The sequence below is a fragment of the Elgaria multicarinata genome, chromosome 3 (assembly GCF_023053635.1).
Source record: "Elgaria multicarinata webbii isolate HBS135686 ecotype San Diego chromosome 3, rElgMul1.1.pri, whole genome shotgun sequence".
NCBI lineage: Eukaryota > Metazoa > Chordata > Lepidosauria > Squamata > Anguidae > Elgaria > Elgaria multicarinata.
The window spans coordinates 145989602-146013239 of NC_086173.1; the positions used below are offsets into that span (position 1 = coordinate 145989602).

The following is a 23638-nucleotide window of genomic DNA, read 5'->3' on the forward strand; positions in this document are numbered from 1 at the left end:
CGCCTGCGCAGGCAGCACTATTGCTTTATATATAAGTATGACGACCCCTTTCCTAATCATGGACTTGGAACTTTGGGGGGTTGGACCCAGCTGTCTTCCATGAACGGAAGGGCTCCTTGTGTCGACAGGCGGCTTCCAATCCCATGGAGGAATTCCACCAGCGGAAAGGAGTTGATTCCCTTCTCTCCTTGCAATCTTCAGGGGGTGGGGTGGGGGCTGCAGGAGAGAATAAGTGGAGAAAATCTCCCCTCGGCCAGGTGGAAACACACAGAGAGAATGTTCCCACCCACAGAAAAGAAGCTGGATATAACTAAAGTTTTTAGCTATATACTCAAATCCTCACACCCCCATCTGATCAACATACTCCAGGGGTAAATGGACTTCAGGATTGCAGGATATTTACTAGAACCCAGAGATCCACCAACTGGAGCCCGGTGTTGTAGTCCTACATCTACATCTGCAAACCTGTTGTAAAGTTTTGAAAGGACGTCTGCTCATTTTTGATTCCCCTCATTGAGGCAAGACTTCATCTTTTCAGAGGAAGCCTTAGAATATCTTTTTCCCACCAAGGAACCCAAGACAGCTTACCCAGTCCTTCTCCTCTCCATTTTATCCTCACAACAACCTTGTGAGGTAGGTTAGGCTGAGAGTCAGTGATTGGACCAGTCACCCAGTGAGCTTCATGGCACAGTAGGGAATAGAACCTGGGTCTACCTAGTCTAACCACTACAACCCACTGGCTCTTATAGCTATATAGCCTTGTTAGGTCCCCTGGCATCGTCTTAGATGTGGTACATTTCCTGATTGTAGCATACATTGAACCTGAGCTTATCATAATTGTTTTAAATAACCACCAAGTGACTGACTCTCCCTTTGAACTTCCTTTGAAGTCAACCCATTCTTTTAGAGATACGTAAACGTTAGAATTAATTGTACTGATTCTCATTGTTCCACCAGGGTTCTGACATGCTCACTATATCTCCCAATGCTTCGTCACTTAAGGCAGCTTTCCCAACCCTGTGTCCTCCAGAAGTCTGGCTGGGCGTGTTGGGATCAGTTCGACACAGATCACTTTCAGCACAAAAAAAATGTTTTTATTGAAGTCTTTTTTTTTTTTACATAATTATAGCCTGTGCTCTGTGGTCAATTGCACTCTTTCATCTGGTTCCGATAGTGACCTGCCAGACACGAACCAAGTTATCTGTGTAGCCTGCAAACAGAGTCTGATGGAAAAGAGAGAGAGAAACAGGGTCAACAAATGGGGTGGTAAATACTGGCAAGGGGGGCAGCAGTCACTTGGCAAGAATCACCATGGGGGGGAGGAGCTTATTTGGGCAAACCAAGGCACACAATGATCCCTCTAAATTCCTTCATGTGGAAGAATATGGCAGGCTATTCATACATTGTAGATGTCACATTATCAGGACCACACAAAGCTGCCCAGTGCATCACGCCTGCAATTGCTCAGGCTAATGGATTCTAGGAGGTGGAGGACAGAGGCAGGTGACAGACCACACTAGAAGCTACTTAAAACCTGGGAGGATTAACATGCTCCCCTTTGAAGGGAAGACCAGGAAGGGATAAGATGCAAATATGCCTACACTGCAAGTGGAGCTGTAAGTGAAGAAAGGCGGGGGGGGGGGGGGGGGGGGGGCGACGACTAAGAGGCATTTTGGTTGCTGGATGTTCTCACCCTATCAGGTGACAGCTTTAGACCAGCTCGGCTGTTTTGCGAGCCTCCACCCCCTTAACCTGAATATCCAAAGCCAGACAGGATCTAATGTCACCAGAGTGGAATGAGGGAAGAAGATGGCAGACAACAGACTTAAGACTGTACCTGGAACACCCCAAACAGATGCCAGTTCAAATACATCTATCTATCTATCTATCTATCTATCTATCTATCTATCTATATATCTATCTATCTATCTATCCCCAATACATGCCACTGTTAAGTTTTTAGGAGCCCAGGGACCAGGTGCCTGGGATTTTTTCAGTCCTACCACCTTTCCCTAGAGTGTCTTAGACGTTGGCAGTTGTAGCTGCCACACAGGATCCTGTGCTTTCCCTTAAGAACTAAACATGCCACAAACAGCATACAGCAGACTCAGAAGTGCAGACATGGACAAACCCTGCTTTCTTGGGTGGAGGAAACTACAGCGCCACTCTCCACTTGGGAGTCTCGCACATTCCTGCTCTTACCTGTCCGTCAGCAGACCAGGCCAATGAGGTGCACTGGGGAGGCTCCGCCTTGCTGCTGGTGCTGATCACCTCCTGCTTGAGCTCATCCACAATGATCTTGCCTTCCAGGTCCTGAGAAAAAGAAAAAAGGAGGGCAGGGCAGGGTCAACATAGAGCCATGAACTTTCAGGCTTGTTAGTTCTCACCAATGATTTATTTCTTATTAAACATACAGCCCACCTTTTTTTTTCTTGTAAGGAACCCAAGATGGCACACACGGTCCTCCTCTACTGCATTTTATCCTCACAAGAACCCTGTGAGTCAGTGGGCTGTGAGTCAGCGACTGGCCCAAAGTCACCCAGTGGGCTTTATGGCCAAGTGGGGACTAGAACCCGGATCTCCTGAGTCCTAGCCCAACACTCTAACCACTATACCACACTGGCTATTTATACTTCCAATGTCATTTGGGCAACAGGCTCAGAAACAGCCTCTGGTTTTCCACATGGAAGTAGTGTCAGACGGCATAGTGTGTTTCATCATAGCATAAACAAGCCCATGAAGTCACAGCACATCCTCCCAACCACGTGAACAGGTCTGTGTTGTACAGAGTGAATTCAAGAGGTGGCAGTCCCCATCCCTAAGTAAAACTAAACATAAATATCTATCACTACATTTTCTTCCCTCCTGACCCTGTGTAGTTTTTCCCCCACTGTCAAAACTTTAGATTGTAAGCTCCCTGGGGGCGGAGACTTAGCAGGGGTGGGGCCAGGCTTCACTCTGTAAATCACCATGTCCATAGCTGATCCTATAGAAACAGTTAAGCAATGAAGTCCAGGGAAGCCAAGAATATACTGGCATGGGGGAATGTGCAGCCAAGGATAAAATGGCAGAGGGGAATTAGAAGGGAAGTTCCTCTACCAACAGCCAACGCAAAACTCCCATTGGCCAGACAAGGTGATGCTGCAACTGCAGTGCCTGCTTTCTTCTTCTTTCCCCACTGCTTTTGCTCTATGTATTGTATCTCTTAGATTGTGAGCCTGTGGGCAGGACTACCTTGCCTTTCAATTTTAGGTGTTGGTTATGTATTATATTATATTATTATTATTATTATTATTATTATTATTGCTTATTTATATAGCACCATCAATGTACATGGTGCTGTACAGAGTAAAACAGTAAATAGCAAGACCCTGCCGCATAGGCTTACATTCTAATAAATACAAATAACAAGAATGACGTACCCATATCTTGATGCTGGGCCCAGTGGCAGCACACAGCCAGTAGCGGTTGGGGCTGAAGCATAAGGCGTTGATGATGTCCCCACCATCCAGTGTGTACAGGTGCTTGCCTTCGTTCAAGTCCCACAACATGGCCTGGCCATCCTAGAATGGAAGGAAGAAGTCATCAGGTAGAAAGCAGTTTTAAGAGGAATGTGGTAATAAGCAAATGAAGCGATGGTTCCCTGTTCTTTTAAAGCGCACCTTCAAACAGCATGCCAACGCCCCTTCCCCAAAATTCAGCAAGCATATTATTCATTTAAAAGATGAAGAAACAAGCTCAGAGACAAGGCTGGGTATCAACATCATCATTTACTGCATTTAAATACTACCCCATAGCTGAAGCTCTCTGGGTGGTTTATAAAGATTAAAACACGGAACTTTAAAAACAAATATACAGAATTTAAAACCATAAAAAGAGATCACATACAACGTGTGACATTATCTGTGCTTACATGGCAAATTTCCACCCCCGTGAACCACTATCATACAATTTCTCTCTATCGCATGGAGTTTCCTAGCTAGAAACCATTAAACCAGGGGTAAGCCTCCAGATATTTTTGTTTGGAGGGGGGATTACAACCTCCATAATCCCTGATCATTGGCCATGCTGACTGGGAGTTGTAGTCCAGAACATCGAAAGGGCACTAGGTTGCCTATCACTGCACTAAAATGAGGCGGCTCGCCCTCTGGGCCGAGTTAAGTGTGAATAAGGTAACATATAAATCAGTTCTTAACAACCACTCATGTCCAGAGTAATGTGAGTATAACTTAGGTCTCATTAATTTACTCTAAGTAGGATTAAAATTGGCTACAACCTTCTGCAGTGAAAAGGGCACCAGGGCTTCACATTTCAAGCTAGCACCTTTATTTGCGGACCTGCCTATCAAATAATAGTCAGAAAAAATTATTTATTTATTACATTTTTATATCGCCCACTAGCTGAAGCTCTCTTCAAAGTAAAATGCTTTCTTCAAAGAAACAAATTCCCATCTAAAGTCTGGGCAGCTCAGAAACAGCCTCTGAGTATCATCAGGGTGATAAAGGAGTCAGACGGTGCTTGTAGGTTTCATCACAGCTGGGCCAAGGTCTTCTGGCAATAGACTGAGATGGGTAAGGAGCAAATGTCACCAGTCAGGACAACAGCTCTGTTGCACTGGAAATTATGGGACACTTAAGACTTCCTTTCCAAGGCAGGGCATCAGGTACATCAAGCAATCCCTGCCTGGACGTTCTTGAAAAACCTCCCCCAAAATAGGATTTCCTAACATGCACAGGAAGCTTGTTCCAACCCTAAATCTTTCTTCGTTATGAGAGTCTTCTTGGCTATTTATTCTAATAGCACATCCATCCTCAACCATCGCATGTGGTAACTCAAATACCATGAGGATTCTTAAGCCTCCTCGCAAATCCACCACTCCCAGGATCCCTTGCAAATGTTTCTGGCAGCCAGACCAGAATGAACTCCAAAGCAGTGTTTTTATCTACGTGCAGGCTTAAAAACAGCAGTTTCTTGCTTTTCCTGGATCGACAGTGCCATCAACCTCTCTTCTGTCTCCCCATCAGATGAATATTGTCCATTTCCTTGAAAAAACGTCAAGGACATCTTCACAGTACCCTAGGATGGCTCATTGCGCAGCTTCAATACAGCTTTTCCCCTCCTTGCACTACTTTTTCTTTAGACACATTGAGATAGATAACATTAGACAACCGTGTAAGCCTGACCCCCCGAGCCAAAACAGTGCCATATTTCTGCCACATGTAACTGCTATGTAGAAAAGTGCATTTTCTATTTCTTCACCATGCAAAGGATCACATTTAGTGAATATAAGAGAAGGTATTGCTCATATCCCATGAAAAAGCAAACCCCAAGCATCTTGAGTCAATGCCTGGCTCCTAGATATGAGCCTAGAAGCCTTTCTCTCTTGCTCTCTCTCTCTCCAGTAAGCACATGCCCAGCCAGGTTTGCTTGAAAGAACTGAGCAGAAACAAGACAAGCAGGAATGTAGAAAAAGGAAAGAAGCACATCTCCCCCCACCCACCACTCCCGACTTACCTTGCCACCAGAAGCACACAGGGAGCCATCGGGCGAGACCGTCACTGTATTCAGGTAGCCGGTGTGCCCAATGTGGTTGGTCTTCAGTTTGCAGTTGGCCAAATTCCAGACCTACAAGATGGAGAACAGGGAAGCCATCATGCAACGGCTTGGAGGTTCTAAAGGTTTGTGTGTGAGCGCTTAAGACCACAAAGCCATGGCCAACATCTGTAGGTGGTGCATTTTGGACATCTCACGCTTGTGCTTCTATTTTTTTTTTTTTAAAAAAAAAAAGGCAGCAGAGGGCCTCGGAACAACTTGCAAGAAGAGCTCAGAAGTTCAGCTTTCTAAGATAGTTTGCATTAAGAGTAAAAACAGTTCAGACCTCGTATCAGCACAAAAACCCAAAACACTTGGGAGTTGTTTCTTCCCAAGGCTCAGAAACAAGAGTAGATCTGGGGCAGAGTTATGTGGGAGTGCCCCACCCAAAGCACCCGGGGTTCTTAAACTCAGCACCTGGTCAGCAAGCTGGGTGTCCCTGGACCAGCTTTGTGCCAAGTCAGGAAAGAAGGGCTAAAATAAACACGTGATTTGCAACTTCCACAGAGGAAAGGCTGGAGATATAAAACCAGGAAATGTATGTGAAACGCAAACATATTGTTGGGAAAGCTTTTTTACAACAGGGTCCTGTGGCATCTTCAAGACTTAAAAGTCCCCAATCCTTTCCCCTTCTGTTCTAGTCAGTGACTGCTCTCCAATGTTGAACAACAAGGGCTTTTCAAGATTGATGCAGGCTTACTTATGGAGGTGGGAGTCTTCCAACACATCTCCCCTGTACAGACGAAGACTGCCAAAACCCATTATTGTCCCACCCCCAAGCAGAAGACAGCACAAACGAGAGGCTGTGTTACTATTTGGGCTGTTAATGCTTTGTGGGGAAGGGGCTTGTTTGTCAATGGAACATCCTCCTTCCCTTTACACTAGGGCTGGGCAACTTGTGGCCTTCCAGTTGTCATGGACTACAACTCCCATAAGCCCTAGCCAGCATAGCCAATAGCGAGGGCTGATGGGAGTTGCCGGCCAAAGTGGCTGGAGGGTCACAAGTGGCTCAGCCCTGTTTTGCAAGCTTTTGCTTCCTTAGAGTAGGGATGTGCTCCGCTCCGATTAGGAGCGTAGAAGCAGTAGCGGATTGGCCTGCTCCGCCTTACCCAGAGGCGGAGTAGGAGCGGACCGCGGACCCCCTAGAAGCAAGGCGAAGAGAAGCGACCATTTTTCGGAGCTCCGAGTTCAGTCGGAGCGCTCCGGTCGCCATCTTGAAAACATTTCGCCATAGGATTGCATTGCGGCAAATAATCGCGCATAACTACGTTGTTTTTGAAGCTATCGTTCTGGAAATTCTTGTGCACAGAGAGTCGTGGATGGGGGTCATTTTGAGACCACTCTCACCTCTCTGCGTGCTGTGGTTCACGTGCAATATTTTTTTAAAAATCGGGTCAACCGCGGGGCTCAAACTGCGTTTCGGCTTTTCGCCCATAGGATTGCATTGAGGGAAAGAATCGGGGATAACTGGGGGGGGGTTTAAGCTATCGTTCTGAAAATTCTTGTGCACAGAGAGTCGTGGATGGGGGTCATTTTGAGACCACTCTCAACTTTCTGCATCGTACGGGTCGCGGGCTAGAAGTTTTTTAAAAATAGGGTCAACCGCGGGGCTCCGTTTCGGCTTTTCGCCCATAGGATTGCATTGAGGGAAAGAATCGGGGATAACTGGGGGGGGGTTTAAGCTATCGTTCTGAAAATTCTTGTGCACAGAGAGTCGTGGATGGGGGTCATTTTGAGACCACTCTCAACTTTCTGCGTGCTGTGGTTCACGTGCAATATTTTTTTAAAAATCGGGGTTTGGGTTTTTTTTTTTTATTATTATTATTATTTTGGAAGCGATGACAGGCACATTCAACTCCCAATCCTGATGAGAATTCATCTCCTCAGAAAGCATCCTCCTCCAATCCCAGCGTTGGAGGGGGGACTAAGGCAGACCCACCCTGAGAACTTTCTGTTTTGTGTCTCTTTGTGGGTTGGCGTTCGTGGAGGGAACACTTACTTAGCTAGTGCTCCTGCTTTGGAGATAGATTAATTTAATATAGGTTTAGTTTGGCGCGTGTGTGTGTTTGTTTGCTTCTTTCTGACTTGTAGCTTAGTTTGCCCTGTGTTTTCCCCTTACTTTGATTTAATATAAACTTTATTTTTGAATTTTGGAGTGTGTGGTTGGGTTGGTTGCCCCCCCTTCCCTGTATTAAAGCCTGACTGTTCTGCTTTTGTGAAAGCTTTCTTTTGAAAGCATACACACACTTTTTGTCCCATTTCCCTACATTTATATTCTTAAACATATTTTATTATATTCTTTCACATAGTCCATTAGTATATATTCTCATACATATTATATTAGTATTCATATTTTGTTCTTCTTATAGTAGTGGTTGGTTCTTTTTCCCCCTCCCCTCTCTTAAATCCTGATTGTGTTTCCTTCTATCTTCTATATACCAAATATACCAAAAAAATTGGATTCTCTTTTTCTTCTCTGTGTAACTTCGACGGAGTGGGCTGCTTTTGTCAAGTTCAACAGGCAGCCACAGATTGAGCATTTTGGGGAAAGCATACGCACACCATTTCCCTATTCTTAAACATATTATTATTATATTCTTTGACATAGTCTTAGTAGTCTATTAGTATACATTCTCATACATATTAGTAGTAGTATTCATATTTTGTTCTTCTTATAGTAGTGGTTGTCCCATTTCTTGTCCCATTTCCCTACATTTATTAGTAATATTCTAAAACATATTATTATATTCTTGTAGATATTCTTAGTAGTATATTCTCATACATATTAGTAGTAGTATATTTTATTGTTCTTGTCCCATTTCCCTACATTTAAACATATTATATTCTTCTTATACATATTCTTAGTAGTACCTTATACATAGTATTAGTAGTATTAATATTTTGTTAGTCATCATGAAAAGAGAAAGCAGGCGTGCTGAAAGCAGCAAGGCTCAGTCTGCCAGCAGGGCTTCCTCTCCTCCTGTGAAACTCAAACGGGCAACTCCTTGGCTGACTGCTCCAAAACAGAAGCAGGACAAGCAGCAGGCAGAGCCACTCTCTTCTGCAACTTGTGCCCGGCGTTCTCTTTTTGAGGGTGGGAATGGGAAAAGTGCCCGTTTGCAAGAGGCACGTGGCAGCAGTGCCATTAGAGGAGGAGGAGTATCCCCAACTCCTTCATTCTCCTTTCAGCCCACGAGCCCGCTGATGGACCTAGACGAGGTCCTCAGCACAGTGGAGGGGGGGGAGGAGGAGGAGGCGGTGGGCCTCCAGGATGTGGGGGCTGAGGAGGAGCAGCAGCAGGCCGAGGCTCTCTCCCCAGTCTCATCCCACACCCCTGTTTCTGTGGCAACACCAGAGAGCTCAGGCGGGCAATTGGTGGTGTCACCACAGAAACGAAAGACAAGCATCGTGTGGGACCACTTTGAGTTGGGAGCGGATCCCCGCTTTGCTGTCTGTCGCCACTGCAAACTCAGCCTAAGCAGGGGTTCATCGACAGGGCATTATGGAACCAGCAGCATGAAGATGCATCTTCATAGGCAGCACCAGGCGATCTTGCTGGGGAAAGAGGCGGGCAAGGCGACTGGTTCCAGGGGAAAGCCGAAGGCTGCTGCTGGCACTGCCACTCTAAGCTCTCCATCTCCCATCCCCACAAGGGTTAGGCAGGCAACCCTGCAGGACATGGGGTGGGGGAAGTATTGACCCACAAGATGGCGTTTTCCAATGCCCACCCAGGGTGCTACTGTGTTGGGGCATCTGCCGGGACTGACTCCTCCCCAATACTAGATCTATGACATGTCACTCTGCCTGCCCCTCTGCTAGCCTGTCCTCCTCGGTGACCGACTCGCTGGGATGGTTTGCGTTTGCAATGCGTGACTAACTGCAATGCTGGCTTAGAAACCAGCCATCACTTCCTTGTGCCCCCAGAAATGCCCGCAGCCTGCCTGCCTGCCTGCCCGCCTCCCCCGGGGTGCTGCTGTGGTGGGGCATCTGCCAGGACTGACTCCTCGCCTACTCTGCCTGCCTCTCTGCCCGCCTGGTGCCTGGTTTGCTCCCAATCGTCCTCCTCTGTGCCCCTCAAGGCGTAACTGCTGGCTTAGAAAGAAACAACCAGCCATCTTTGCCTCACTTTGCGCCCACTTATGGGTTGGTTTGCTATGCGTTAGTGCTCAAGCCATCCTTGCGGCACTACAATGCATGCTGCCTGCCTGCTTTCCATTGATGGTGCTATATAAATAAATAATAATAATAATAATAATTCTCCCCTTCCCGCCTTGCAGCGATGGTGTATGTGTCTTGCTTTGACTCAGGGGAGAAGTCCTTCCTGCGCTCACTTAGACTTTATCAAATTCAATAATCCCTTTTTCAAATGTGCCAGAAGATTTAGGGTTATCTCGTGGCATGTTGGGATTGCCTTGGAACTGGCCCCATTGAGCTGTCTGCAATTGCAACTTTAAATCCCTGACATACTGGAGTGTTCAAATTTCAAAAGTTCCCCTAACATCAGGGGATGATGGGATTGCCTTGAAACTTGGTGTCCATGGGGACACATGGGTAAGCTGTCATGGGACCAAAGGATAGGTTTCTAACGTGCAAATTGACGTAGTTGTAGAATGGGACTTGATTTGGGGTGAGTTAAAAAGTTTAAGCCGCGCCAAAAATCAGGGGATGATGGGATTTGCTTGCAACTTGGCGTGCATGTGGACACATGGATAAGCTCTCCTGGTGCCGAGTTTGAGGTTTCTAACATGCAAATTGACGGAGCTATCCCAAGGGGTGTGAATGGGGTGCCCGATTTTCATAAATTCCCCAAAAATCAGGGGATGATGGGATTGCCTTGAAACTTGGCGTGCATGTGGACACGTGGATAAGCTATCATGGTGCTGAGTTTGAGGTTTCTAACGTGCAAATTGACGTAGTTGTAGAATGGGACAATTTGGGGTGAGTTAAGCCATGCCAAAAATCAGGGGATGATGGGATTTGCTTGCAACTTGGCGTGCATGTGGACACATGGATAAGCTCTCCTGGTGCCGAGTTTGAGGTTTCTAACATGCAAATTGACGGAGCTATCCCAAGGGGTGTGAATGGGGTGCCCGATTTTCATAAATTCCCCAAAAATCAGGGGATGATGGGATTGCCTTGAAACTTGGCGTGCATGTGGACACGTGGATAAGCTATCATGGTGCTGAGTTTGAGGTTTCTAACGTGCAAATTGACGGAGCTATCTAAAGGGGTGTGAATTAGGGTTATGGGAGGTGCGTTAGAGGGTAGAGCCGCGCCAAAAATCAGGGGATGATGGGATTTGCTTGCAACTTGGCGTGCATGTGGACACATGGATAAGCTGCCCTGGTGCCGAGTTTGAGGTTTGTAACATGCAAATTGACGGAGCTATCCCAAGGGGTGTGAATGGGGTGCCCGATTTTCAAAAATTCGCCAAAAATCAGGGGATGATGGGATTGCCTTGAAACTTGGCGTGTGTGTGTATACGCCCATGAGGTGTCATGGTGCCAAACGTGAGGTTTCTAACTTCAACGGAAAAAAAGTTGTTTACTTTTTTAGCTTTCAATGCAAGCCTATGGGGGGGCAAAAACGGAGCTCCGGATCCGATCCGGAGCTCCGAGCGGAGCGGAGCGGAAGTGGGCGGAGCGGGGGCGGGGCGGAGCGACCCGCTCCGAAAAATGGCGGATCTGCAAGTGAAGCGGAGCGGGGGGTCCGTGCACACCCCTACCTTAGAGTGGCTTCTGCACAGGCCTGATGGGCCCAGGAGGTCCCAGCGCCCCTGCTTAACTGATGGAGAGAGATTGGGGTGGGTCCCAGGTTGCCATCAAATTTGGGAAAATTCTCTATGTTCCAAGCTTTGCTGGGCTGGCTGTGGTTTCTCAAAACTTTTCAGGGACAGGTGGGTGGGGATGCTGGGCCCTGGAGTCAAGTTCTCGCATTAACGAGAATCCCCAACTCACCTTCACCAGCTTGTCCCAGCCACAGGAGACAATGATGGGGTTGCTGCTGTTGGGGGAGAAGCGCACGCAGGACACCCACTCAGAGTGGCTCTCATCCTGGAGGGGGAAAAGGAATGGAGGGTCAGAAAAAACATTACAGTACTCTGAGCGAGGTGGTGATATCTTACGATAGAATGACCCTTAAAAGAAACTAACAACACTGGGACACTCCAGACTTGGACACATCACTTAACCTCCAGACCTTGCTCCCTACTAAAATGTAAGCGTGTAATTCCATGTGCACATATTCCTCCCATTACCCTTTGCCCCCTGTCATTCCTCCCTTTCCCTCTGCTGCAATCACCGCCTGTTGAAATGTAGCTTGCAAGTTCTTTGGGATCTGTAAAGTTCTATGTACACTGACAGCGCATCAACACACAATAGTCACAGAAAGATCAGCCAACTGAAAGAAACACTTTTGGGTTGTTCCCACCTAACGCTAAGCCACCATGGGTTCCTTAACCTGTGGTGCTGGCTGTCATTTTGAATATGAAAACCATGGTGCGCTTGCACATAATGCAAGCATGGATGACATTAGTTATACAAAGGTTAAACAACGCTTTGGTAACCCAAAAACAACCCCTGGGTTATCTGAGAGTTGCTTAACCCTTGTATAACCCATGCTGCCCGCGTTTTCACGACACAACAAACTATGGTGGGCACACCGCAGCTGGCATATTCAAACGATGCCTGGCATGTACCACAACCATGGCGGGCTGTGGTGATCACGCGAACCCAGGCTTTAGCCTGCTAGCTTAGGTGCAAGTAGATAGCTCTCACTTAATAGAGAGAGACTAGAGCAGCCTCTCCCGGCTGATGCCCTCCATTTTGGACTACAACTTCCAGGATTCCTGTCCACTGGCTATGTTGGTTGAGGCTCATGGGAACTGAAGTCCAAAACAACTAGAGGGCACTAGCTTGGGGAAGGGTGGACTAGAGCCACCAATGAGAATCCATGCACTGCTCTCCTCATATATATGGCTGTGTGTCAACTGTAGACTTGCGTATTACCAGCCAGTGGGCCTGTTCAGACAACATGCTAAATGATGGTTAGGCCACTAACCATTTTGCAGCAAATGGTTAGTGAGCGTGTTTAAACTGTGGTTAGGAATGGTTCACATGACACACTAAGCCGTGGATCACATGACACGCTAAGCCATAATGTTTCGCTCAAAATGCTGAAGCAATGCGGTTTAGTGTGTTGTCTGAACAGGGTCTATGGAGTCTGTGGGACTGAACCTTGAGCTCCCAAGCAGCAGAACCATGGCTCAGCCTGTCACACATGAAACAGGATTCCAAATAACCACTGGACTATCCTGCCAGTTTTACCTTTGTGCAATAGTGGGACTAGCCCCGTGGGAGTCTGCAATCTACACCTTCGTGTGCTGAAATCCCCCAAGGGCTTTGTTAACACTAGCTGAGCTTTGCCCTACACTCTTTCCATACTGGCTGGAGCTGACGGGCAAAACGCTGGCAGTTCTGAACCCAAAAGCTGTGACAGGCGCACCAAAGCTTTGGCACACCTGCCGCCTCACTTGAGAGCCTAACATGAGAGTTGAATTTTAGGGGCACTCAGTGCCAAGGTCTGGGAGAAAGGGAGGAAAGACTCACCTGCACAGTGTACTTGCAGACGCCCAGGGTGTTCCAGAGCTTAATGGTTTTGTCCCTGGAGCCTGAGACAATCTGGCGGTTGTCAGAGGAGAAAGCCACGCTCAGCACATCCTTGGTGTGGCCCACGAAGCGCCGGGTGGTGGTGCCTCTGTAAGGGAGGAGATTCCACACATCAGTTCCCTCCCAGTGTGAGGCAGGAGAGGAGGCCGCCTCAGGCCAAATCACTCCTCGCCTTGCCTTTTTCCCTCTTGCAAAGCCCACCACCCCGGCAGCCCCAACTCTGAATATGGTCCAGTTCCCTCTCTAGGGATATAAAAAAGTAAACTTTCTAAGGAGCTCTCCTGTTTCAAGGGTCATCCCCCCCACTGGAGAATGACACTTTTACGATGGGGCCACGTTAATAGGATAAGTTCCTCACTCCAAGTTCAGCAGCTGGCGAGCGCTAGGGAGGAGCGAGACCAAAGCTGCTCCCACCATCTCATGCAGCTTCAGTGGGATGACGAAGCCAGCCAGCAACAACAGATTCTGGCCTTTGATCCCATCAATCCCTGCCTGCTGAATGGAGGCCGCTGTGACCCCCAAGCACATACCTATGCTACCAATGCAAAGCAATTTAATTGCTCTTTCCATCCTTGAACTTTGGGGAACAAAAGGGATGCAACATATCTGAGAATAACTCACCCCTGCTCCCAAAATCAGGGAAGCCTGACGGACACGCTGCTTTAAAACTACTTGAAAGGTGCAGCACAGATGGGCTACAAAATCCCGGACAAAACTGTTCTCCCTGCCCTGATAGGGTTTCAAGGAACGAAACCGGAAAGCTTTTAATTTCTCGGCTCTCCTCTATAGCGTCCCCTCATAATTGCAGGACATTTCATCAGACCCCAACGGAGTCGGTAGATGTGTGTCAGATCTAATCACTGGGACAGGAGGAGGCCAACAGAAACCCTGATCCTAAAAGCAAACCTGGGAAGGGGGCAGGGGAGAAAAATATAGACCAGCCTTCTCTAACCTGGCGTCTCTACAGATGTGCTGGATTACAACCCCCATCATGCAGGCTGAGGATGATGGGAGACGCTGTTCAACGCATCTGAAGAGGCAGCAGGTTGAAGAAGGCTGATCTACTTTATATTCCTTTCAGCGCCTCCTGAAAACGTTATTCCAGGAAGCCTTTCCTTAATGACCAGCCACAGTTCACTGTACATTTTGCTTCTTTTAAAATATATTTTAAAGTGTTTTATTCTGTTTTTATTTTATCTTGTACACCACTCTGAAATTTTCAATGGGGAGCAGTATATAAATATTGTAAATAAATAAATAAATCTAGACAGTAAGTTGGGAACTAATTGGCAAGATGTTAAAGGCGCAACTCTTCGGCATCGGGCAAGATGGGCCCCCACTCCCCACATTTCACCCCAACCAGCACTCACGTTGTGAGGTCCCAGAGACGCAGGGTGCCATCCCAGGAGCCAGAGAGGGCAAACTGCCCATCTGAAGAGATAACCACATCACTGACGAAGTGGGAGTGGCCCCGCAGGGCTCGCTGGGGGATCCCATAGTTGGTTTCATCTCGGGTCAGCTTCCACATGATGATGGTCTTGTCTGCAAGTGAGGAACATAAGAAGCTGCCTTATACGGAGACCGACCCTTGGTCTAACTAGCCCAATACTGTCGACACTGACTGGCAGTGGCTCTCTTGGGTTTCAGGTGGGATTCTTTTACTTGCCCTACCTGGAGAAGCTGCGGAGCACACCTGAGACCTTCTGCATGCAAAGCAGGTGCTCTATCCCATTGAGCTATGGCCCTTCCCAAGGACAGCAAAGGGTTCTGCACCCCACCCCCCCTAAGATCCTGCATCCCATTGTGGCTTCGGCCCTACAAGTGATTGAAAGCTCCAACATGAACAGATTCCTGAACACAAAAAAACTGATGTGGTGGGGAATCCGGACAATGGTAGAACGCTCCTCCCTGCCATCTAGTTCTCTCTGCGCAGAAAGAGCATTCAATCCTCACCTGCAGTTTGACGTGTGACAATCTAGGCACAGCTTCACCATCTATGCGAAAATCAGGCCTCTGTCAGAAATCCCCAACACACTGAAACATACCCTCACTTGAATCCACATCAGACTGCAGTCATAACCACACTTACTGGGAGGCAAGTCCCCTTACATCAGTGGGACATCATGCAGGTGAACATAGTTATGATCCACGTTTTACACCTTAGCTGCTATACCAGGATCAAACTGTAGGGTTTTGCTTCTTGACTTGCAAAGAACCTCAACATCCTGGCCCCAAGAAACCATCCTATCCAATACGTCCTGGGATGTTAACCTGACCCCTTTTAGCCATCTATATGTGCATCAAGAGAGCACAGGAAGAGCACAAGGACAAGCAGCCTCAAGAGCTTGCTGGAGTTGTGGGAACCCCTTGGCCTATTCCTAAAGATCGCATAATAACCTACAGCAGCCTTCCCCAACTGTTTGGACCACAATTCCCATCATGGCTGAGGCTGATGGGCATTGGGAGTCCAAAATATCTGGAGGACACTACACTGGGGAAGTCTGAGCTAGGGTCAGACAGCAACCACCCTAGGATCAACGCTCCAGAGATGTATAATGCCTGTCTGTCCCAAATCTGAAATCAATTGTCCTAAACTGAAGCTGTCCACTAACAAGTCAAACTCATTATACTTACTAACACGTGCAAATTTTCTTATTTTTTTAAAAAAAATGGCTGCTGAAACAGGAGTTTTTTAACAGATTTTTGTGTGAAAGAACTTGTGAGCTTGATTCTGGAATTGATCATGAATTTCTGGTTTGAGCATGTGCTCAGATGCACCCTGTTCCTTAGCCACTATTTCACACCTGCCTATGGTTGTTGACCTCAGGGCTCCACTTAATGAAGAAGTTATCTCCCCAAGTCTAAGAGCTCTGAAGCAGTGCTTCATCATTCTAGAACCATGGGCCCGCCCAATCGTTAACTTTTGGACACACAGTTTCCAATTAAAGGTTCTGAACAGGCTGGACCCAAAGGAAGCCATCTGTTTTCTTAACAGATCCCCTTATGTCCCATCATAATTGCAGGACATGTCTTCAGACCCCAATTAAGATCAGTAGACAATGTCAGATTTAATCATTGGGACTGGAAGGAAAGAAGCAGATGGGCATATCTGTGTATACGCACACATATCACCACGTGAAATGTTGCACATAGGTTGTTGCAACTTAATTCCCCCCCCCCCCCCACCTCAACCTTCCTAGAAGATGATGAGACGCAGCTTGGGAAGGCCACCCTCATTTTGGGGAGGGGCCCCCGCGCGCTTTATCACCAGAAAGTCAAGCCATGCTAGCCATATAGGCCTTTGGTCATCTCTATTAAGCATCACCCCCTGAGCCGACCCGAGAGCTAGTGGCTTCCACGCGGTCCCCCACCTCCCCGCGTAGGCTAAGAGGCAGCTGGTCTCCCCCTCCCCCAGTGGCCTGTCCCGCTTCAGTCTATCGGCCCCCTCTCCCCCTGCACCGCCTTGTGAGTTGGTCTCGCCCCTGCTCCTCCTCCTTACCGCGCGAGGCGGAGAGGATCATGTCTGGGAACTGCGGGGTGGTGGCGATCTGGGTCACCCAGCCGTTGTGGCCCTTGAGGGTGCCACGCAGGGTCATCTGCTCCGTCATGGCGGCGGCTGAGAGGGCTCGAGCTCCCGCGGTAGACGGAGGATGGCGGCGGATTCAGCGGCGGCCCTCAGCTCGGACCTGCCAGCTCGCTCAGGCCCAGCGAGAGAAAGGAAGCGGTAGCTTCTTCCGGAAGCGGAAATAGCCTCTCCTCGCGCGCTTGCGCGACGGCTCCGTACGACAACATGGCTGCCTCCACGTTAACCTGTACGGAGGAGCTGAGAAGGCCCACTCCGTGGAAAGCACTTTGTCAACAATTCGGAGTTAGGATCGCGATTTGTAGTTCTCTAAATTTCCCCCCTCATAAATGCGAAGTCCGGCGACGCGCTTCTTAGATAAGGCGGCGGCGCGGCGCTATTTCTTCGCAGACCTCCGACATGGCGGCGCTCTGACGTCTTACATATCGCGATGTTCTGTGACGGGAGTCCTCCGTGCACGGCGAGAACACGGTGTCCTAGAGAGGATCCTGGCATATGCAGCGGCGGGGTCCACCGCGCCGATCTGCACACGGAAGTCCCTGCTGCAAAGAAAGGATCCCCGGGGAACTGGCTCATCCCCATCTGGGATCGGACCGTCTGTGGACGCCCGGTTTGGGAGTGTTAAGGCTGCAATCCTGTACACGTTTATATGGGAATAAGTCCCATTGAGCTCAGTGGGGGTTACTTCGGAGTAAACACGTATAGGATTGCATTGTCAGTTTGAAGAAATATGAGTTCCCTACGGCAGGAGGGAAAGGAGGATCAGGAGATGCTCGAGGAACTTATGCCTGCGCGTGCTGTAAATCTGATTGTTACAGCAGGATCCTATACAGGTCTACTCTGAAGTAAGACCCATGGGTTTCAATGAGACATATTCCTAGTTAAGTAAGCCTAAAACAGCAGCCCCAGACTGACAATCTAATTCTTTACTGCAGCCTTCCTCCATCTGGTATCCTCCAGATGTGGGCTACGTGCTGGCTGGGGATAATAGGAGTTGTAATCCAACACATCTGGAGGCCTCCAGTAGGGAAAGGCTACTGGAGACCCTAAAGGCAGGGAACAACTGGAGGAAGGGCATTGTCTGTGGTGGTTCTTCAGTCTCTGGAATTCTTTCCCCAGGAGAATTTGCCTGGAGCCTATATTGCTAAGTTTGATTCACCCAGGGTTTCCATGAACAATAATGCTGCTGCTACTTTAATTCTGTGTAACTCGCTGTTTTGCTACTCTTGTTGATTAGGTTTTATTATGGTATTTAATTGTTCCTATGTTATTAATACTTCATAAGCTGGCTTATAAATTTGTTTAGTTAAAAGGTGGAATGTAAGTTATTCTAATAATAATAATGATACTACTACTACTAATAAAAATGTATTCCTTTAACAGGTTTATATCCTTTCCTTTTCACTATCTTCATGGCAGCTGACACACAAGTTTGGATAAAGTTGTTTACAGTCCCAGCAGGGGAGGGCTTTCACATGTAGATCTCACCCTCTGCCTGATGCTTATTTAATTTTTGCTGTCTTGATCTTTGCACTGGGGTAAACAACAACTCCTTCCTCAGGAGCCCCTGTCATCCCCCCATCAAATTTGGGAGTGGAACAAACAAATAAATGCTTCTGCCACACAGTTCTTCCCACAGACCGCAGCCCATTTAATTAAAAACACAAGCTGCAGCTTTCCATCACAAATGAAGATTCAGGTGGCTTATTCAAGTTTTTAAAAATGCAAATTTAAAAAGCACAAAAAATGCAGAAAATCTTAAATCAATGCAGCAATAAATGGTCCAAAAGACCTTATTAAAACCTGCTAAAAGCCTTACTCAATAAAGGAGGTGCTTTTTTAAAAAGTTGAAACCACAACCCTGCATTGCTTTGGAATTTTGAAATGGTAGTCAGTTTTTATTTAAAAGAATTTTTTTAATGAATTTTACAAATTGAAAGACAAATAAAAAAGAATATATATATATCATGTTTAAGTCTAGTCATTGATAGAGGCTAGTCCATTTAGGGTACAATCCTATAGTCCTGGGAGAGTATCCCAGGAACCATAGGCTGTTTTGGAGTCCCCTTCCCGAGGCCATAGAAACTGCAAACATCTTGGGAAGGGGAATCTGTGTTCTGATCCCTCCCTGTCACAGAAAGAACCACAGTGTCTTCTTCCTGAAGCCCCAAATCTGATTTTAGGGACAGGGAAAGGTGACTAGAGGAGAAGCTGGGATATGCAGTATCCTGTGACCTCTCCAACCCAGGTCCCACCCTTGACAACACAATGGGCCTGTTCAGACAACATGCTAAGCCATGGTTAGGCCACTAACCCTTTTGCAGAAAATGGTCTGCAAAAGGGTGAGCATGTTTAAACCATGGTTATGTAGCCACCATGGTTAGGAATGATTCACACAACATGCTAAGTCATGGTTCACAAGACACACTAAGCCATAATGTTTAGCTCAAAACTCTTAATCACCATGTCTTAAGAGTGTCGTCTGAAAAGGTTCACTGTAGATTTGTAGAAGGGCAGTAAGATATTGGCGGTTTTATTTTTGATGCCTTTCTAAACGATCCCCAGTATGACACTAGCTTTTCACAGCAGCTGTACACTGGCTTGATGTTTTCATCCGGCTATACCCTTATGAACTTAATAAACTCCGGCTGCAACCCTATACACATCATAAGCAGAGTTTATAGCCTAAAGATCGTGGCATGCCTAACACTCGCTGAGAATGAGTAGCTTGACTAAAATGACTCAGACCCCAAAATGGTGTGTCAGCAGGTTCTTCTTGGCAGTCATGGGTTTCATTCCAGTCATGCTTTGCTATCAGCCAGACCAGCTCACAGAAAGCTTACAGTTGGGTTTCTGTAGTGTAGTGGTTATCACGTTCGCCTCACACGCGAAAGGTCCCCGGTTCGAAACCGGGCAGAAACAACTAAATGCTTTTTAAAAATCTCCTTTTATTCCCCTCATGGAGGATATAGATCAAAACTTCAATTGAAGCAGTCTAGTTTTAAAATGTCAGATGTTTTATAGATTTATTTAAACAGGCAAATAATCATGTTTTCCAATTACTATTTGAATTTATAAATCCATAAAGCAAGATAAATTTATCTTGTTTTGATAAGGGACAACGATAAATTATATTCACTTGAGTAGCAATCTCATGAAGTAATGAAGATCTGTAAAAACTAAAGTATGTGAATTGATTTTAAAAAGATGTACAAATTTATTCAACCCTCCATTCACAGTTGTATTTCTTGTTACACAGTGAAGTACACATCTGTCAATAAAGTCTGAATATAAACTCTGATCTGTTGGTATGATCAGTCATCAAAATGAACTCTCATTCTTTCATACTTTAAATCTGCAATCCTGAGTATACTTACTAGGAAGTAAGCCCTATTGAATTCAGTGGGGTTTACTTCAGAGAAGACATGGTTAGGACGCACTGTAAAGCTGCAATCCTGTACCTGGGAGTAAGCCTCATAGAAATAAGTCCTGTTGATTTCAGAGTACACATGTTTGGCTCTTCCTTATTTGCTCTCCACATTCAACCCATCACAGTTCCTCTCCAGGCTTCTCCTTCTGCAATAGTCTGAAAATATGACCCTTGATGAAAGCTCTGGTCCATGATCTCCTCTCTCACCTTGACCACTGCTATCTTAAGAGCTCCGGCTATTGGGCGGTATAGAAATGTAATAAATAAATAAATAAATAAATAAATAAATTTTCCCTCATCTTCTGTTGTTCCACCTCACCCCCCTCCTCAACTCTATTCAAGACTGCTGCCCAGCATGGCTGTGGATGATGGAGTTCAGCACATCTCGCAGAGGCATGTTGGGGAATGCTGCTTTAGTCCCCTTGCTGAAACTAAGCCCCAATATGTGTAACAGAGCTAAACACAATGTGTTCGATCCAGACCAAGTTAATTGGATTTAGGTTAAAATTCGATGGGACAAAGATATGACTTAAGTCCCTTTGATTTCAGTTGCAGCTAAAAGACCAATCCAGAATGTGGCTTGTGGAGAGTAACGAAACGAATCTATCACTTAATCCCCAGCCCTACCGGCTTGCACCAGCCAGGAAAAAATGGGGCTATTTGCACAAAATGATAACTAAGCCATGGTGGGCTGTCACGTTATGCATTTTTTAAAAACCTGTGGTGAGGCTGTGGTGTGCATGGCTGCCATTTGGAATATGCAACTCCTGCTCGGGAGTTGTGTTGGGCAAATCTGGTGAGTGTGGGTTACGTGAAGGTTAAACAAGGGAATACAGCAGTATGTATCTGACATAGCTGACATGCAATGGCATGTAGTATTTTGCAGCTGGCATAACTTATGAAATTTGATATTTAAAGCACATGAAAAACAAACAGCCCTGTTGAAAGATCTGCTCCATGAAGGCTTCTCAACTGTAACTACCAGTAATTCAACTAAAGGAGATGTGAGGAGGAAGAGGCCCTGATGAATGACTTGATTTTTTCACTTCTTCCCTCCCGATTCTTTTTTCCTAATACGTCATATCTTTTTAAGTTGTAAGCCTGCGGGCAAGCACCGTCTTGTTTTACTGACTATGTAAGCCGCTCTGAGAAACATTTTGGTTGAGGAGTGGGATAAACATACTTTGAATAAAATAAATCTCTCACACTCATAAATTTTGCTCCACTAATTAAACAAATACAGATGTCTTAGAGGTCAATTTGATATCAAGTGTTACAAGCTGTCTTCAGCCCTCTGAGTGAATATGTAAGCTATTGTACTATTTTGCTGCAGTCCTTTGCACACTGTGTGACCTACTTTCAAATAAACATGCATAGGATTGGGCTCTTAGGTTGCAACAACTTGCAAGGGAGAAAGTTTCACTGAAATCAGCAGGGCTTTCTTCCTAGAATACCTGAATTGGATTGCACTGTTAGTGGCATGCACATGGCAATGTAGAAAACAGCCGATGATTGAAAAAAGGAAGCAAAGGGGGGAAAACGGGTAAGATGGGTATTGCTGTAAAACGTAATATTTCCCCCTCCCTTTCCTTCATGAGGAGGATCTACACTACTGCTTTAAAGCGCTTTATAACAGTTTTGACAACTGTTGGGGCCCAGGACACACTGCATATACAGATTTCAAAACGTTTTTAAAGCGCTTTAAAAGCAGTAGTGTAGATTCCCCCCCCCCCCGGGGCAAATCCCTCATCGTTTCACACTATGTGGAATAGAATTTTAGGAGTGCTCAATAATAAATGATTGGTTGTTTTCAAGATTGAGAAAATATTTGCATCCATTTTTGAGTGGTTGTATAGAAACTAACATTGTATTCGACAAACGGGATGCACGGAACTGGACCTGAGTGAAAACTAAAACTGTTAAGGTCCTCTTCAACGAGCAAAAAAAAAGCGCGGAGGAGGGACATCAGCAAGTTGAGTCGTGTTACGTCAGACCCAGCACTATATAAATACCTCTTGACCTGCACGTTTCTCAGTGTGGTTTCCAGCAGGTGGCAGGATGGTTCATGAAAAGCGGCAGGGAGCCCCTGTTTCGGCAGAAGCTTCAACCTCCGATACATCTGAGCCTACGAAAAGGGGAAAGAATCGTGTTTCTAGTTCTCTGTCTCAGCTTATTATGCAGGCTTTCGAGACTTGCAATCCGTCACGAAAAGGTCTGTCCTTGGCAGCTCTCAAGAAATTTCTCACTGAAGCCGGGTACAACGTAAGCAAGAACAACAGCCGCCTCAAAAGGGAGCTGAACAATTTGGTCTCTAACGGATTATTGATCCGTATAACTGGCAGCGGTGCATCGGGCTCCTTCAAGTTCAGCGGCGCTCAGGCGAGAAAGAAGACCGGCAAACCGAAAAAGGAGAAACAGAAAACAGCGGCTGCCAAAAAAGCGGCGGGGAATAAAGAGCCTAAAAAGAAATCCAGGAAGAAGCAGCCAGCGGTTAATAAACCCAAAGGTCTCAAGAGCCGAACATCAGCCGCCCCTGGTAGGAAACGTCAGCTTAACAAACATCCAACAGGGAAAGGTAGTTACTAACAAAACTCCACCTTAGCCATCAACAAAAAGGCTCTTTTAAGAGCCACTCAGAATTTCCTGGAAGAGCTGGTGCATTTTTAGGTATATAAAATAATAGTATGTATGTGTGTGTGTGTGTGTGTGTGTATATATATATATAAAAACCTCCCATCAACGCCACTTGCCTCTTGAGAACTCGGTGCTGTGAAGGCTTAGTAACATGTTAAAATATTTGTTGGGTTCTGAAAACTCGACTGCCTCTCCATTGATTACCTTTTAAACATTTCAGGCCAAATATCTTCACCAGGTGGTTTACAACACATTAAAAATTAAAATATAAAAATAGCAACCAAAAATCAAACTTTATTGACGTGGCTGGGTTTTTTCATGAAGCGACTTAAGGATATTCTACAAAAAACTTAGGGATACATTTATTGTGTATTTTCTCATACCAATACAGAAAAATGCAAAATCTAACCAAAGCAAATGGTTGGATCTTATTTCAAAAGGAGATAACGCATGCCTTACTCTTCCACTGAAACAAACAGGACAAAAATTCTTGGACTTGGCTGGATTTGTGCCCATTTTGTTTTTCATCAATTATGTACATAAGACTTTTAAGGCACATTCTCAGAAGCCCCATTTAATTTAGGGTATTTTTTTAATACTGCCCAAGAGATTCGGTATATTCAGCGGTATAATGCAATATAACTTAACTTACAGGTAAACATATGATTGCAGGTTAAGTAAATGGAAGAGGCCAAGTAGAGATTCCAAGGGATTGTTCCTTCCCATTGCATC

At 46.2% G+C, this 23638-nt stretch overlaps 2 protein-coding genes and 1 non-coding gene across 3 annotated transcripts; 2 read left to right on the forward strand and 1 right to left on the reverse strand.

Moving 5' to 3' along the window:
* Positions 1-1072: 1072 nt before the first annotated feature.
* On the reverse strand, positions 1073-16991 carry RACK1 (receptor for activated C kinase 1). Its single transcript, XM_063122241.1, has 8 exons — positions 16759-16991; positions 14630-14801; positions 13200-13347; positions 11550-11645; positions 5515-5625; positions 3423-3563; positions 2203-2313; positions 1073-1223 (listed from the first exon to the last, which is right to left on the reverse strand). The coding sequence occupies exons 1-8, from the start codon at positions 16865-16867 to the stop codon at positions 1158-1160; spliced, it is 954 nt and encodes a 317-aa protein (XP_062978311.1). The 5' UTR covers positions 16868-16991; the 3' UTR covers positions 1073-1157.
* Positions 16992-19691: 2700 nt separating this feature from the next.
* Positions 19692-19764, forward strand: TRNAV-CAC (transfer RNA valine (anticodon CAC)). The gene has a single exon. It is a non-coding gene; the product is annotated as a tRNA-Val (tRNA).
* A 2566-nt stretch (positions 19765-22330) lies between these two features.
* On the forward strand, positions 22331-22858 carry LOC134395496 (histone H1-like). Its single transcript, XM_063121660.1, has one exon. It carries the CDS (start codon positions 22331-22333, stop codon positions 22856-22858), a length of 528 nt encoding a protein of 175 aa, XP_062977730.1.
* Positions 22859-23638: the final 780 nt, after the last annotated feature.

Excerpts from the sequence above, each read along its gene's own strand:
- RACK1 (XM_063122241.1), bottom strand. The coding sequence starts at position 16,867 with ATGACGGAGCAGATGACCCTGCGTGGCACCCTCAAGGGCCACAACGGC. Across the intron at positions 13,348-14,629 it reads CGTCTCTGGGACCTCACAAC|AGGCACCACCACCCGGCGCT; the intron begins GTGAGTGCTGGT and ends CCTCCCTTACAG. Across the intron at positions 11,646-13,199 it reads TCTGCAAGTACACTGTGCAG|GATGAGAGCCACTCTGAGTG; the intron begins GTGAGTCTTTCC and ends TTCCCCCTCCAG.
- LOC134395496 (XM_063121660.1), top strand. The coding sequence starts at position 22,331 with ATGGTTCATGAAAAGCGGCAGGGAGCCCCTGTTTCGGCAGAAGCTTCA.